Source organism: Cydia pomonella, chromosome 26 (genome assembly GCF_033807575.1).
Source record: "Cydia pomonella isolate Wapato2018A chromosome 26, ilCydPomo1, whole genome shotgun sequence".
Classification (NCBI taxonomy): Eukaryota; Metazoa; Arthropoda; class Insecta; order Lepidoptera; family Tortricidae; genus Cydia; species Cydia pomonella.
The window spans coordinates 3,731,997-3,749,531 of NC_084728.1; the positions used below are offsets into that span (position 1 = coordinate 3,731,997).

Sequence of the window (17,535 nt, forward strand, 5' to 3'; positions counted from 1 at the left end):
TAATATGCCTATTGTTCGAGTACGGAGAAATCATGGGAAAGTTCAAGTGACCATAGCTTTGACTTTTTTGTTTTATTCGTATCCAATATCCTTATTACCTATTAAGAGACTCATTTTTAGGGTTCCGTACCCAAATGGTAAAAACAGGACCTACCCTATTCCTAAGACTTCATTGTCCGTCTGTCTGTCTGTCACCAGGCTGTATCTCATGAACTGTGATAGTTAGACAATTGAAATTTTCACAGATGATGTATTTCTGTTGCCGCTATAACAACAAATACTAAAAACAGAATGCAATAAATATTTAAGTGGGGCTCCCATACAACAAACGTGATTTTTTTGCCGTTTTTGCGTAATGTTACGGAACCCTTCGTGCGCGAGTCCGACTCGCACTAGGCCAGTTACAAGCACAGTATAATATAGTCGTTGACAGTAACTTAGTTGTTGTTCTTTTTTCCGCCAGGATTCGATAAAATTTGGTATATATATACCAACAAAATCTTTATCTGAGTTAAGTAGTTAAGTACATATAACTTTTAGATTTCGTGTCCCTAGACTCTCTAACAAAGAAAACCGGGCAAGTGCGAGTCGAACTCTCGCACGAAGGGTTCCGTACCAGTATTCATAAAAACGGCAAAAAAATATTTTTGTTGTATGGGAGCCCCCCTTAAATATTTATTTTATTCTATTTTTAGTATTTGTTGTTATAGCGGCAATAGAATTACATCATCTGTGAAAATTTCAGTTGTCTAGCTATCACGGTTCATGAGATACAGCCTGGTGACAGACGGACGGACGGACGGACAGCAAAGTCTTAGTAATAGGGTTCCGTTTGACCCTTTGGGTACGGAACCCTAAAATCGTTTTCTTGGTTGTTCAAAAACGAATGAGAAGGTTGTATTTTATCCACATGTGGGGCAAAGTAATCAAATGCGAATTTTGAGTTGTTTCCTTATGTTAGCTAGTAAAATTGACTTTTAAATGATGATTTTGAATGATTATTTTTTATTACGATCATTTGGGTTTGATTTGATTTCAATTTTTTGGTATTTCATAGTTAGTAGTTTCCTCGTGTTGGTGTGGTGAAAATTTTTGTGTTTCACTCGGAGGCAAAGTTTGTTTAATCCTATTCAAATTTATAAGCGGTTAAACAACAACTTTGTCCCCTTGTAAAACAAATAACTATTGTTCAAAAACCATGTTGATTTTAATTTTTTTGTTTACACGGGAATTACTAAATTCATAAGTATTTATGTAACACATTAAAATTAACAACTTGTACAGATAAAAGTTTGTTCCCATACAAAATGGTTAGTCCTTGATTTTTTTTATGGGTGCACACTTTTGTCTGATGTTTTACCGTACAAAATGTAACTTTTATCTGATCAAGTTGATAATTTTAATGTGTTAATGCCCGTGTGAACAAAAAAACAATATGGTTTTTGAAACATTGTTTTTTTTGCTATGATAAAGCAGTCTCCGTAGCATGCACATGCACGTTTCTGACCCTAACACTCCGCACCCTCGTTGAGCTCTAGCAACCTCACCGGCAGGAAGACAACACTACGAGTAGGGTCTAGTGTTATTTGGTCGTGGTTTTCTGTAAGGATCTGGAATGACATCCGCTACCACACGAAGCCAGATAACATTCACAATGCCCATACCTCTCATTTGGACGTAGTTTAAGGACGTACCCGGGTCCAGAACGAGAACCTAAACTATGTTTATTTACAACAACAACGCATCAAGCGTTCCTTTTCCTAACCGTCGTTATCTCCCTAGGAAGCCAAACGTAAAATATTGTCTCTCCACATAATAGAAGGGAATCCAGTCGTCCGTGAGATAAAATGTCTAATTCTTTAAACAATGGATGCCGTCTTATGGTGCCGCGTACTTGAGATTGTATCACCAACACGGCTTCAGATAGGATACACATATATATAGGTACTTATTACCTCACTTATACCTCACATAAATAGAACCCGAGCGAAATCGGCTTAACATACATATTGTCGGTCCATATTGGGATACCCTCCTCCAATTGAGGGGGGATTTAAATCTTATCGGGTCAGAGGTGTAGGGGTAGAGCCAGTGTAGCTTTGTTTGACGTTCATAAGCGCATATAAACTGTTTTTATCTTTAACGTTGTCGTCATTTTTCACTCTGGATTTTGTTTGATAGTCTACGTTGTGTCCCACTGCTGGGTAAAGGCACAGGCCTTCCCTGTCTTCCGTCACTCGTCACGGCTTTGTGCATGCTCCCGCCAGCCGCCACAAAATGAGTCCAGGTCGTCTCGCCATCTCCTTATTGGCCTGCTTCTGCATCGGGTGATCGCCGCGAAAACCGAAATTCGCAAATTGCGAGGATCTTTCTCTTTTACTCTCACTAAGACGTGGTTAGACTGACAGAGAAAAATGCCCGCAATTGACGAACTTCGATTTTCGCGGTAATAGCCCTGTGGTGCCCATTCGTGGTCGCTATTTATTAAAAAGTGATATTAACATTATTAAAAATATTTTGACACAATTTGCTGTAACATATCATCCATAACTACACTGAAAAAAATAGATAGCCGAACTGGTTTTGTAACTTTACTAAATAACTAAACTACGGTTATAAGAAAATAAACTTTGCATAAATTTACAAACTTATTTTGTAGTGTATACCCAGTACCTGAACACTGATAGCCAAACACGGTTTTGTAACATATAACACATAGTTCGCAAGTCCCAATTTTTGTGTAAACAGTAACCAAAATTTTGTTACAGTTATGCAAACATTTCTTTCAGTGTATGCCCCTAAATTGTTTTTTTTTTTTTTTTCAATTTTTTTATTATTATAGGAGTCAAAAGCGTGAAATGTAAAAGTATGAAATGTAACTCTCATCTATTCTTAAGCTTTAAAAGTTCAAGATTACGGGGTAAAATAGAAAATCAAACGAACTTACCTGTAAGTGACGTTCGATGATTATTAAACGAGGTAATTCGCCTGAGAGATTACACAAAGTTTACATGTAGTAGCACGAAGATAGTGCTGCCATCGTACACCATTTTAGAGCAACTATAAAAAAAATAACAAATTTTATTTATACCCTGTGGTGGGTACTTCATAATCTCATACACTTTTGGTACCCGGAGCCCATCGTTAACTCATACATATATTTCGTGAGGAAACGGGGCAACTACAGAACTCGCTCTGTGTAGGGTCCGGGCGGGTGTGTAATCTCTCAGGCGAATTACCTCGTTTAATAATCATCGAACGTCACTTACAGGTAAGTTCGTTTGATTTTCTATTAAACTCAGTAATTCGCCTTTCGAGATTACACAAAGTTTACATGTAGATGTTTAGAGCTTCACGAAATATGTAGGTAAACTGAAAAAACCAAAGTATGAAAACAACATATTATATTTCAGTTCTAACAATTCGTTTACATTGCGGGCTTTTTTTTTTTTTTTTTAACAATAACCAATTAGCCATATTTAGATGTTAATTAATGCATAATTAATAATCAACAAGTAAGTATAATACCTATTCTATTAAGTATTATTTTGAGGTCATACTGCAAAGAGACCGGGCAAACGACTCTGACGTATCAGGTAAAACTTCCCTGTTATAAAATTTTGCAAAGGATGCCGAGTTACCTGTCCATCCTGCGGTTCTTTTTATAACATCTATGCTTACGCCAAGCTTATTGGCAGCAGACGTAGATGCATGTCTAGTGCTGTGAGAGCTGAATACCGAAGTGTCGATCCCGCTCTCCTGCAGTGTGGCCTTGATCCAGCGACTCAGTGATTGCGAACATACATTTTTATATGGCTTTTTTAAGCTTACGAATAAAAACTCACAATTTGTTTGCCTTTTATCGGCAGTGGTTTTTAGATATTGTTCTAAAGTTCTAGCCGGACAAATAGAAGGCCTTTCGTCAAAGTAAGGAAGAATCAATAAAGGTTGTGATCTACCAACCGCAGACGTTTTTATTTTATCAGAGATTTTAACTATAAATTTGTCACCATGATGTTGGTGAATATTAGACACTCGAATCAAAGAGAGAGTCTGCACGCGATGTGCAGTGGTCAAAGCTAGTAATGTTGCTAGCTTTTTAGATAACAAATCAAACGGCAAGCTTTCGTTCGGATAATGATTACTTAAAAAATCTAAAACTACAGCAGGATTCCAAGTAGAAATATACCTTGGAAGGGGAGTCCTCAATTTATACACTCCCTTCATGAATCGTTTTATCTTTAAATCGTTCATGAGTTCAGAACCTACTATAAGACTTATAGCTGATTTCGCTGAGTTAATTGAACCGTATTTATTATCTTGATTATAAAGACTTACTAAAAATTTCAATAAATCCGTAATGGATACCTCATAAAGATTGACGTTCATTTCTTGGCAATAACAAAACCATTTTTTAATACATGGTTCATACTGACTAATTGTACTGTCCGTCAGCGAGGCTAGCATCACGTCCGCGGCTTCGCGAGGAGCACCCTGCCTCAGGAACGCCGTCCGGATAAGACAGCGGCCACCAGGGTAAGGCTCCGCTGAAGCTTGTGTTCGGCCCTGTAAGGCGAATGTAATAAATTAGCCTCTGGAGGAAATACCAAGCTATTTGAAATTTGTAGTTTCTTAAAAAGTGGAAACCACGGTTGTGTGTGCCATAAAGGTACAACCACAATACCCCCCGCTTTATTATTTACTATTTTCTGGAGTACTTTAAGTATCATAGAAAATGGAGGAAAAGCATAGAAGAAGAAGTTATTCCAAGACAATGTAAAAGCATCAACTTTGAATGCCTCTGGGTCCTTATGCCATGATACAAATTTCATACATTTTTTATTTAGACGACTTGCAAACAAGTCAATTTCTGGTCGTCTAAATGGCTCACAGATCAGATTATAGGCCTCATCAGCGAGCTCCCACTCAACATCTGCATGAACTCGGCGAGATTCGACATCGGCAATCCAATTCTCAGTGGAACTTATGTAAGACGCATATATACATATTCGTCTTTCTTCGCACCACTGCCAAATCGGCTTAATGCATTGAGATGTGGAAACTGAATGCCTCCAAACCGGTTTATGTATGCAATTGCGTATTATCAATACGCAAAAGGATCTCGCAATCCGTGAATTTACTGGCAAATATTTTTAAACCAAAAAATGCAGCTGTCAGTTCCAAAAAGTTGATATGCTCATTTAACTCTTCTGTCGACCACTGACCACTCGCTGTTTGATCCGAGCAACTAATACCCCAGCCCGTACGAGATGCGTCTGAAAAAATTTCTAGCCGGTAATCGCCTGACCGTATCGGGTTGTTACATTTATCAATATTACGTAACCACCAATTAAAATCGCTACTAAGATGATTTGGTATTGACATGAATTGATTATAATCATCATTATCTTTTAAACAAAGGTATTTCTGTCGTTCGAACATTTTTGTATAAACCCACCCGTACTGAACGGCTGGGCATACGGAAACTAGCAAACCAACTAAATGTGCAAAATCTCGAACTTTGCACCTTTTCATGTTCGAAAAACGTATTATCTCACGCTTTATTTTTAATTTTTTATCTTTCGGAATGCTAATTGTTAATGCACTGGAGTCAAAAACGAAACCTAGAAAAGTAATGGTTCGACTAGGCGTACCGTTACTTTTTTCTAAGTTTATTACAAAGCCAAGCGATTCCAATAAGTCTTTGGTTTGTTTGAAATTTTGTTTGCATTCGTAAGGGCTGGAACCGAGTAGACATATATCGTCTAAATAAATTACAGAAAATAACCCTTGTTTTCGTAAATACTCCACGACAGGACGCATAAGTTTTGTGAATACGTATGGCGCTAAATTCAAGCCAAAGCAGAGTACTTGAAATTCATATAAACGCCCTAACCATTGGAATCGTAAGTATTTTTTATGGTCTTCATAAATACTTACTGAAAAATAAGCATTCTGAAGGTCTAATGTACACATATAAGTATCTTTAGCTAAAAGACGCATCAAAGTCCTGTAATCCTCAATTTTGAAGTGGGGCGTAGGAATAAACTTGTTTAATTGCTTTAAATTAAGAATAAATCTATTGTGGCCATTACTTTTCTTAATCAGAAAAATGCTTGATAAGAATTGGCCCTCGCATGGCTCGCACTGGCGAATAGCGCCTATATTTATGAGTTTAGTAATTTCATTATTCATTTCTAACTTATGCTGAGCGGACTGTGGTTTATTTGCAGGTATCTTTGACTGGACGATATCAACGTCGACCGGCAAGAGTAGGCCTCTGACCCAAGACAAAACCACCGGGTCATTAGTTATGCGTTGCCAATTATGGTAGTAAAACTGTAATGTACCTGCCTGCGACTCGCTGCTTAGCGCCGATTGGCGGCCAGCCTGCTGGTCCGCGGCCGCGGGTCGCGGCGCGCGCTGCTGCGCGGCGTCGCTGCCGGCTGCCTGCGCCCACCAGCCGTCGAGCTCGTCCTCGCGTACGCGCGTCGAGGTGCCGGCGGTGGCGGGCCCCGCCAGTTTAAAGCCCTCGAAGGTCCCGCTTCAGCCTGTCTGCTCTTGGGTGGAGGCTTCGGTTTCGTTGAGGCAGGTCTCATCTCCGCGCCCGTCTTCGTTATCGCCTTCATAGATTTCAGTTTATCTGAAAGATCAGTACCAAAAAGAAATCTATCGCGTTTCAGGTCCTTTATATTTTCTTTGACGTCTTTGCTAAGACAAGCTTGTAAGAAGTTCCTTCTAGCTGATGTCTCTTCGTAATGTACATGGCATAACAAGCGGCCTGCATCGCTGAGTAACTTCAAACTTTCTTTATTATCTGCGGCATCAGATTCCAAATTCGACGACATCAAGTCGGCTATGCATGTTATAACGCAAGCCATACTTCTCTGTTTATCGGATAAGATAACATCTCTCTTGAGCGCGTTTTCGTTGACTGCTGCTTTGATTTCAGGGTTTAGTATAGGACTCTGCAGTAACGTAAGATTCTCAGGGATATCGTGACATGTAATAATTCCCTTTTTCACATCCTCCTTTATAGTGGGGTTTTTAGGTGCACTCAATGTATGGGAACCAATATTTTTCTCATTAAAGCATGAGACTTGGCACACTTGTTACTAAGGTAGACCAGAGTCGAAAACGCCCGGGAGGCAGAGGGAGACACCCCTCTAGTGGGGAGGGGGAGGGGGTGAAGTTTTCCTACACCGCGCGCACTGTTGGTCGTCATAACTACTAAACTACAGCTACTAGGGCAAGTGTGGTATCATTTTCGGATAAATAAAAGATGGCCAATCATTTTCTAAAACAAAAAAAATACCTTTACATAGAAAAAAATTGAAATACGGCCCAAAATCTAAAATCTTTTGAGTAAAAAAAATCTTTCAAGGTCAATAAATTTTTAATGATTACCGATATCGGATTAAAAAAAATATATTTAAAAAGGCGCATTAATACAGATTCCAAAAATATAAGTAACATTGCAAATATTTAAGAAAAAAATTGTTTAAAAAAATATAGAACACCGCGCGGCAGAGTCGTAAAAAATTCTTAGCCAATTATGAACATCAAAAACGAGTTTTATAGGTTGCTAGTGTCCTGTAAGCTGTAACTAATAAGGATGAAGTTTTCATTAGATATAGTATATCATCATATCAGCTCATATATGTCCCCACCGAGGGGCTCGAGCCTACCCTGCATTAGGGTGATCGGGCCTTAGTCGATCACGCGAGCCCAGTGCGGGTTGGTCGACTTCACACACAAGCTTCGAGTTTCCTCGCAGCCGTGTGCAGGTTTCCTCACGATGTTTTCCTTCACCGTAAGAGCGTCGAATAAACGTACTTACATATGAAATCGAGATTCGAAAACACATTGGTATGCGGCCAGGATTCGAACCACGACCTCCCGCACAGGAGGTAGCGGTCTTAAGCATTACGCCACCGACGCTCTCTATATATAGTATATAGCTCAATTTTAATAATTATTTGATAGAAGACATTTTTTATCGTGTGTATAAGCATATTTAAACTTATGGCTCAGTTGGGCACGATTTCAAGTGACCCAAAATCTATAAAGAAATTAAACAAACAGTATAGAATTTTACTTAAAAATGTTTATTATTTACATTGTCCCCCACAATCGCAAAGCTCCGTGCACTTAAGTTGCCGCTGAAAGCACCGGCACCTCGAGCCGCCGCACCTCTTTTTGCATCTGCACCGGATCATTTCCAGGCATGCATCTGCAGCTACGGGCAAGTCTGTCCATGTAGGTTGCCAGCTTTCACTGACTTTTCTCCATCCCCAGTTAGATGGACAGGGAAGATTTTGATTCGGTGACATCTGACCCTATACATGGACTGCTTGGAACACTGCCCGCAGGAAATGCTGGTATAGAGCAGCTTTCGTCGGAGGTATATTCTCCAATTGGCGGTCTTTTTTCGAGAATAGGTGCTTTCGGGCTTCGTTTACGGTTGTAAATGAACTGGCTCTAAAACAAAACAAAAAAATTAGTTACTAGACTATTTTATTGTATTGCTAGTTTTAAAAAGTGCTTATTACCTGTCATATAAAATGACGACAAACTTTTCGATTACTGTAAACGCCTCGCTAGTACTCCCCTCATATGCTGCCAGAAACCCTTCTGTGGCATTGGGAAATGCGTTCCATGCATCTATTGCACTTTTTTTTCCTTTCCCGTTAAAATAGGACACAGTATCACAACCTGTGAAGGCATGGAACAGGGGGAGGACTTTCGCTTTTTGTGGCCCTGTAAAAGAAAATAATATGTTTTATATAGCCCGCCTAGCGTTATAGTCTCAGTGCATTCTATTCTATTCTAAAAAGCACTCGCGACACGCAAAGATTAGCTCCATGTAACCATGAAGAGGCTGATACAAGAATCATAGTGCACATGGCTGACGCAGTAAGTCAAGGTTATACGCGGGTAATGATACGCACTGTTGATACCGACGTCGTGGTGCTGGCAGTCGCAAGTGTGCTACAAGTACCTGAGCTAGAAGAGCTGTGGGTACACGTAGGTACTGGTAAACACCACCAGTACCTTCCTTGTCACGAAATAGCAAAAACTCTAGGTAAACAATAATTATAAATTGTATTTATCTACGTTACGCCCTAGCCACTAGCTAGAATAGAATAGAATGCACTGAGACTATAACGCTAGGCGGGCTATATAAAACATATTATTTTCTTTTACAGGGCCACAAAAAGCGAAAGTCCTCCCCCTGTTCCATGCCTTCACAGGTTGTGATACTGTGTCCTATTTTAACGGGAAAGGAAAAAAAAGTGCAATAGATGCATGGAACGCATTTCCCAATGCCACAGAAGGGTTTCTGGCAGCATATGAGGGGAGTACTAGCGAGGCGTTTACAGTAATCGAAAAGTTTGTCGTCATTTTATATGACAGGTAATAAGCACTTTTTAAAACTAGCAATACAATAAAATAGTCTAGTAACTAATTTTTTTGTTTTGTTTTAGAGCCAGTTCATTTACAACCGTAAACGAAGCCCGAAAGCACCTATTCTCGAAAAAAGACCGCCAATTGGAGAATATACCTCCGACGAAAGCTGCTCTATACCAGCATTTCCTGCGGGCAGTGTTCCAAGCAGTCCATGTATGGGGTCAGATGTCACCGAATCAAAATCTTCCCTGTCCATCTAACTGGGGATGGAGAAAAGTCAGTGAAAGCTGGCAACCTACATGGACAGACTTGCCCGTAGCTGCAGATGCATGCCTGGAAATGATCCGGTGCAGATGCAAAAAGAGGTGCGGCGGCTCGAGGTGCCGGTGCTTTCAGCGGCAACTTAAGTGCACGGAGCTTTGCGATTGTGGGGGACAATGTAAATAATAAACATTTTTAAGTAAAATTCTATACTGTTTGTTTAATTTCTTTATAGATTTTGGGTCACTTGAAATCGTGCCCAGCTGAGCCATAAGTTTAAATATGCTTATACACACGATAAAAAATGTCTTCTATCAAATAATTATTAAAATTGAGCTATATACTATATATATATAGAGCGTCGGTGGCGTAATGCTTAAGACCGCTACCTCCTGTGCGGGAGGTCGTGGTTCGAATCCTGGCCGCATACCAATGTGTTTTCGAATCTCGATTTCATATGTACGTTTATTCGACGCTCTTACGGTGAAGGAAAACATCGTGAGGAAACCTGCACACGGCTGCGAGGAAACTCGAAGCTTGTGTGTGAAGTCGACCAACCCGCACTGGGCTCGCGTGATCGACTAAGGCCCGATCACCCTAATGCAGGGTAGGCTCGAGCCCCTCGGTGGGGACATATATGAGCTGATATGATGATATACTATATCTAATGAAAACTCCATCCTTATTAGTTACAGCTTACAGGACACTAGCAACCTATAATAGTACATTACGATACAAGTGCGAAAAATAGGAAATTCGAAACGAGTGGCGATAAATTAAAACACGACCGAAGGGAGTGTTTTAAATCGACACGAGTTGCGAATTACCTATTCGCACATGTATCGTACAACGTTTTACAGTAGGTACATATGGCCCTTTAAATGTTCGACACAGTAACATAATATGCTACTTCTCGCACTAGTGCTATAAAGTAGCCCCATATGTACTGTAAAACTCGTTTTTGATGTTCATAATTGGCTAAGAATTTTTTACGACTCTGCCGCGCGGTGTTCTATATTTTTTTAAACAATTATTTTCTTAAATATTTGCAATGTTACTTATATTTTTGGAATCTGTATTAATGCGCCTTTTTAAATATATTTTTTTTAATCCGATATCGGTAATCATTAAAAATTTATTGACCTTGAAATATTTTTTTTACTCAAAAGATTTTAGATTTTGGGCCGTATTTCAATTTTTTTCTATGTAAAGGTGTTTTTTTTGTTTTAGATAATGATTGACCATCTTTTATTTATCCGAAAATGATACCACACTTGCCCTAGTAGCTATAGTTTAGTAGTTATAACGACCAACAGTGCGCGCGGCGTAGGAAAACTTCACCCCCTCCCCCTCCCCCCTAGAGGGGTGTCTCCCGCTGCCTCCCGGGCGTTTTCGACTCTGGTCCACCTTAGTAACAAGTGTGCCAAGTCTCATGCTTTAATGAAAAAAATATTGGTATTGTCCTATAACGACCCCACTATTAACCCATTGATTAGTATATCGGACCATCGGCTAGCAATATCCTTGTGAACAGCCTTGCTAAATATTTCCTCTTTAGCAGGTTCGTCACCTAGAATATTCAAAATACTCGGATCTAACTCCGGCGTTGTCTCCAGTTGAGAATCAAGGAATGGAGATGGTTGATTTTCCTCTTGGGGTCCTGAAAATTCGACACATAATGACTAAGTAAAAATAATTCACATGAGCAAGTCTAGAAACAGTCTTTCAAACTGTTTTCATGCCTGACTTGGTAAAAGATAAGTCGATTGTATTCTGGATACACTGGAGTAAACTTTTAATATCATCAGTAGCTGTCTCACGGACTCTAGCGACTGCGTATCGAGGTGGCAAACCTATATACAACGAAACAACCTTACAGATCGATCTGAAGTATATTTTAGGTTAGTATGTAGCCTTACAGGCACAACTTTAGCCACGAATGTTTACCAGTAAAATAAAAATACGTCGCATGAACAAGCATTGCACAAAAAAGTAGCTACTTTCGTTGTGAACAATAAGTAGGTACCTACGCCAAGATCGCATAGGTTCCCAGCCGATAGGGGGCGCGAGCGCGCGCGGACCCAAGGTCAAGCGCGCCTGCGTTACCCACGTACCTACAAAACCACGCGGAATATAAAGGAAAAATTAGTACCTTCGGTTTGCGGAACCTCCAGCTCGGAAGCATGATCGACACCAAGCTCGTTTACCACTTCCTCCTCGTACTGGTCAGACGACACCGAACTCCACGACTCTGAATCCGACGACTCCCCTCGGCGATCCCGTCGAACTTTTTTCATTTTCTGCTCCAACTTCTTTATTTTCCGTGCATAGTATTCTTCATCATCACTAAACTTACGTTTTCCCATGATAACACACGCGAATTACTGCCAAATATTCGAATTAAAACACTTAGCACGGGAATAGCGTATACGATGGCGGCGACACAAAACGTGTATGAGATTATGAAGTACCCACCACAGGGTATAAATAAAATTTGTTATTTTTTTTATAGTTGCTCTAAAATGGTGTACGATGGCAGCACTATCTTCGTGCTACTACATGTAAACTTTGTGTAATCTCGAAAGGCGAATTACTGAGTTTAATACTACATTCCGTTGTACCAAAGACAATGTTATTCCAAAAAAATGTGGTTGGAATGGCCCCAACAATATTTAATAAAATACCTCAGAACATTCAAGTATTACAGCTTAACAAGTTTAAAAATGCCTTAAAACTATTGTTAGTTCAAAAGAGTTACTACTCTATAAAATAATTTTTAGATGATAATGACTTGTAAATATGTACATACATTTATATACCGACATGCATGCTCTCAAAATTTGTATGCCGTAAGGCCCCACATAGTGAAACTGACTAATCTGTAACATCCTATGTTGGACAAATAAATAATTTTGTATTTTGTACGCTTTTAAAACTTTCTATGACATCTGTTTTTCGCTCCTAAATTTTATAATAATAAAAAAGTCAAACGTAGGGGCGTAACTATAGATAGTTAATATCACATCAAATCATGTAAAGATATTTTCCATACTGTCAATATCCAGAGAGGAAAATGGGGACTGTTTTTATGGAGAATCGGCCGTCCTCTTTCCTCTAATTACGATTAGCTCGTACAGCATGATGGCGATATTGACCGTGACGTGGAAAACCGGATTATCACAGGATTGAAGAAATGGCGACAGGGCCTGAGAACCATTTACGACGCCCGTATGCCTCTTGAATTGATTTACACCTGGTTTACACCTGACGGCTGCCTGTCGTGCATCTAAAGACCTCGTTTACAATATTCCGGCCGTTGTTGCCGGCCTGTCAGTTGTTCGGAAAAGTCAACTTTTTTTCTAACTGAGGTTCGAGCGCCATATTAATAATTACTCCTCGTGATTAATTTCTTTGTTTTTTTGCTCATTAATAATGTTTAAAGTGTAATATCTATAGATTATTATACAGTAAACTAATGTGGTAGTGTGCAGTGAATGGGGAATTAATCTTGAGACGCGTTTAACCACCATTTTGGAGTCAAGTACTTCCTGCAAATCTATTCCCAGTCCACTATAACTTGGACCTTTTTAAATCGAGAGTGAATAGACATCTTTTAGGTAAGCATGTTCCATCCTAGACTACATCGGCACTTTCCATCAGGTGAGATTGTGGTCAAATGTTTACCTTTTCGGAATAAAAAAAAAAAAAGTAGTCCACGTGCTCCTTGTAAAGTCCAGCTATCGCTTTACGAGAGCTGATAAAATCACCGTACATTGTCAAGACAATTGTACTAACCGTACAATTTTAGTCGTATTTAAAGCTCCTAATACCTTGATAGATCGAAATAGTCACACTGGACTGAAGCTATAATTTAAAAAAAGAAGAAGAAGACAGGTCGATACCTGAGGTCCCCTTAACGATCCGCGACTGCTAAATTGCTAGGTGTTATAGGTAACTTTACGGTACTTAAATTATACGAGTTTAATTACTAAATACTTAATATAAATTATTAAGTATATAATACGAGTATGATACTTATGCAACTAAACCTATTATTACCAAAACATTATAACAATACTAATATACCAACAAATCTTGATAACAGCATTAAAACAGCATTTCTTCTGTTTCAACAATTTCTACATATCTCCACAAAGCTTTCAAGTCAACCTCAACTTTATCACTTCATCATAAGGTTGAATTTACAATCAGTTAACACAAATTGTGTCTGCTTTAGAGTAAATGATCCGATTTGTCGGAAATGTGGTTTTTGTGGAGTATTTCTCGGTTCAAGTAACATACTAGTTACGGCCAGTGGCTCCGTCGGCCGTGACCGCACGAGATAGATCATGAATGTATGTAACTAGGTATTATCTGGTGTAAGTATTTTTTTGAGAACCGTAGAACCAAAAAAGTACAACAAGCATTTTAATGGATCACTCGCTGGCTTATGTAAAACTTAAGATTTATATAAAGTCTTATAAGGGTTCACCCCGCGTCTTAACGCTTTATATTGGCATTTTAAAACCATTGTGATGCTTTACACTGTATAACGGTTGAATAATGGCATATCAAAATGCATTTGTAAAGCCTCTAGTTTCAGTGCAGCAAACTGCAACACAGATATCCAGCTTTGAGATTTTTTAGTGCTTATAGATCTACAAGAGCATTTTAAAGTAGGAAATAAATGCTTAACTGCTGTTTTTTAGCATGATTACAAACCGTTGTAATGCTATGTAAATCCCTATATAGCTTTCAGCTTTTTTTAGTGGCTTAGGGTCTAGAAAAGCATTTTTAAGTAATAAGATTATGCCTGATGTTGTTTAACAACATAAACTTGAACCAATATAATGCAATACAAATCTACTATACAGCTTTGAGCTGTTTTTGGTGCCTTTTGATATATAATGGCACTTTTAAATGCTAAGTAAATGCCTACTACTACTGATGGGCTCATCACATAAATAAATGCCCTTACCAGGATTCGAACCCAGGACCGTCACTACCTACCAGGCCAGACCGGTCGTTAACATAATTATGTCATGCATTTTACATCCATCCGACATCCGATATCGGATTGGACAATGTGAAATGCTTTTACTCATTCTGTGGTCACTGGCCAGAAGTGAGTCTTTTATCAACTTTCTTTCTACGCGTGTCTGACCCAAGTACAAAAAGCGATTATCTCAAGTTCTCATGGCTCATTATTTTTGTGGTAGCCGTAGGCGCAGTGATTAGGTGCAGGTTCGATGCCCGTTCCGGGCCGGCGCGTGCGCCCGTGCATAACGAGCGTCGGCGAATCTGAGCGCGCGAGGTGCTCGTAAATATGTGAACATACGTATGTGTGTTTTGAATAGATATACATGGTTAAATAGTACTTCATGTGTTATTGTGACGACCGGTCTGGCCTAGTGGGTAGTGACCCTGCCTACGAAGCCGATGGACCTGGGTTCGAATCCCGGTAAGGGCATTTATTTGTGTGATGAGCACAGATATTTGTTCCTGAGTCATGAATGTTTTCTATGTATTTAAGTAAGTATTTGTATATTATATATATCGTTGTCTGAGTACCCACAACACAAGCCTTCCTGGCTTACCGTGGGACTTAGTCAATTTGTGTAAGAATCTTCCTATAATGTTTATTTATTGTGGTTACACTTTCTTCTGTATTTTTAGGGTTCTGTACCTCAGAAGGGGAACCTTTATAAATAAATAAATATCATTTATTTTCAGGCAACTATGGCCCATATATACATACCTTACAGACTAACATACATACAATAATAAAAATCTTAAAATATAAATATCATTTTGACGACGCAGTTTTCGGTTGCGCCACCTGTTCTGGTGCGGGATTCGGCAGATTCCCACGAAACCGCCGAAATATCACACCTTTCGGCCAGAAGTCTGCGCTCGCGATGGTTTCCAGCAGCGGCCGCGGGACGCGCACCACAAACGAGCTAAAGTGCACGTAATGCCGCGATCGCAGCTGGAATACTTTCAGGTCGTAACGAATCTTCTTGTGGACATATTCCACCACATATTCTGCCGTGGCGGAAACATGCAAGCGCGATACATATAGCGCCGTGTTCGGTGTGGCAACCCTCAGGCCAGAAGCAATATCCGGCTCTGCCGTGCCACACTGGCTCTTGCGAGGCGCCTTGCGCGGCCTCCTCTCCTTCGACGCCTGTGTGAATCCTTTCTCGGCGCGGGGTTTATAGGATACCACGTGCGTCTGCCTGTCTGTCCGTCTGTCACAGCCCATTTGTTCTGAAACTGCTGGACCAATTAAGTTGCAATTTAGCAAACCCAAAAATGGACATGTTACGTCAACAAAGAAATTTTAGACATAGGGCCACTTTTAGGGGGTAAATGAGAAAATTAAAAAACGTTTTGGAAACTATGTCGTGTCATTATGTATCAAATGGAAGGGGTCATTGAGATTTTTTTTTTAAATTACAGGGTAAACCGTTTAGAAGTTATTCAAGAAAATAGACAAAACCTTATCTCAGAAACTACTAGGTTTTTTTTTTAAATACCACGACGGTGGCATACAAGCATACGGCCCGCCTGATGGTAAGCAGTCACCGCAGCCTATGGACGCCTGCAACTCCAGAGGTGTTACATGCGCGTTGCCGACCCTTTAAAAACCTGTACACTCCTTTTTTGAAAAACCCCATACTGGAGACCCTCGGGAAAACCTCGGAAGAGAGCTAGGTCTAAAATTTTCCGTCTTACCTTACTAGGTGGCAACATTTCACAATTGTATCGTAAATATTATGATCGAAAACGATCGAGCGATCATTTAAATAGAAAAAGCGATCATTTAAATAGAAGAGAAAAAGCATGACATATTATGAAATGGAATGATTTTTGTACAAAATGTCCAGGTGTTTTTAAACCAATTGCCACACGTTTCAGTGTAATTAAATTATAGGCCTGAACATGCAAAGTATTGCTTCCGTGATTATTTCGCACTCGATGGTCTCATCGGAAGATCAGCGCTGGAAGTCGCCAGCAACATGCTGAGATGAGGCCATTTCGTGACACTTTACTCTCACTATGTTCTCTTTTATGTCTGTCTATTACTGTTTGTGTGTTTATGAATAAAACAAATTCTATTCTATTCTATTGATTCATGCAAAATAAGCATTTCCTATGTTTTACTGACACCTACAAAATTACATGAATAACATCATCACAATCGATGATGTAATTCATGTAATTTTGTAGGTCGAATGACAGAACCGTGCCGAAGGCTAAGAACCAAAACAACCGGCCAAGTGCGAGTCGGCCTCGCGCACGAAGGGTTCCGTACCAATACGCAAAAATAAAGGCAAAAAAAATCACGTTTGTTGTATGGGAGCCCCACTTAAGTAGAGTTAGACCAAGCTAAGTTGGCAGCGGTTTTGATAGGCCAGACGGTGCAAGTGTTAAATAAACGTCATAATTTCATAAAACAGTTCCACCGCCTGGGCTGTCAACATCGCTGCCAACTTGACTTGGTCTGACTCTATTTATTTTATTCTGTTTTTAGTATTTGTTGTTATAGCGGCAACAGAAATATATAACCTGTGAAAATTTCAACTTTCTAGCTATCACGGTTAGCCTGGTGACATACAGATAGACAGACAGACGGACGGACAGTGAAGTCTTAGTAATAGGATCCCGTTTTTACCTTTTGGGTACGGAATCGTAAAAATATGTTGATTTGATATCATTTTGTTATTTTTAGATCCAGTATATCAATTTTACAGTTTTGTTAAAATTAGTTCCGGAAATAATAGTAGATTGTTAAACAGGATGAAAGGCACCCATTCTGTCGACGTCACCTTAAAAACTGCTAACTATTACAGTGTATTT

General features: G+C 39.5%; 2 protein-coding genes and 1 long non-coding RNA gene across 4 annotated transcripts in view; 2 read left to right on the forward strand and 1 right to left on the reverse strand.

Moving 5' to 3' along the window:
- LOC133532011 (uncharacterized) overlaps positions 1-17,535 on the forward strand; it is a 105,838-nt gene that overhangs the window by 67,038 nt on the left and 21,265 nt on the right. The gene's annotated exons all lie outside the window — the stretch shown is intronic.
- On the reverse strand, positions 6,361-8,229 carry LOC133531836 (uncharacterized). The gene is made up of 2 exons (XM_061870227.1): positions 8,173-8,229; positions 6,361-7,031 (listed from the first exon to the last, which is right to left on the reverse strand). The coding sequence occupies exons 1-2, from the start codon at positions 8,227-8,229 to the stop codon at positions 6,369-6,371; spliced, it is 720 nt and encodes a 239-aa protein (XP_061726211.1). The 3' UTR covers positions 6,361-6,368.
- On the forward strand, positions 9,082-9,882 carry LOC133531985 (uncharacterized). Its single transcript, XR_009801629.1, has 2 exons — positions 9,082-9,417; positions 9,489-9,882. It is a non-coding gene; the product is annotated as an uncharacterized LOC133531985 (long non-coding RNA).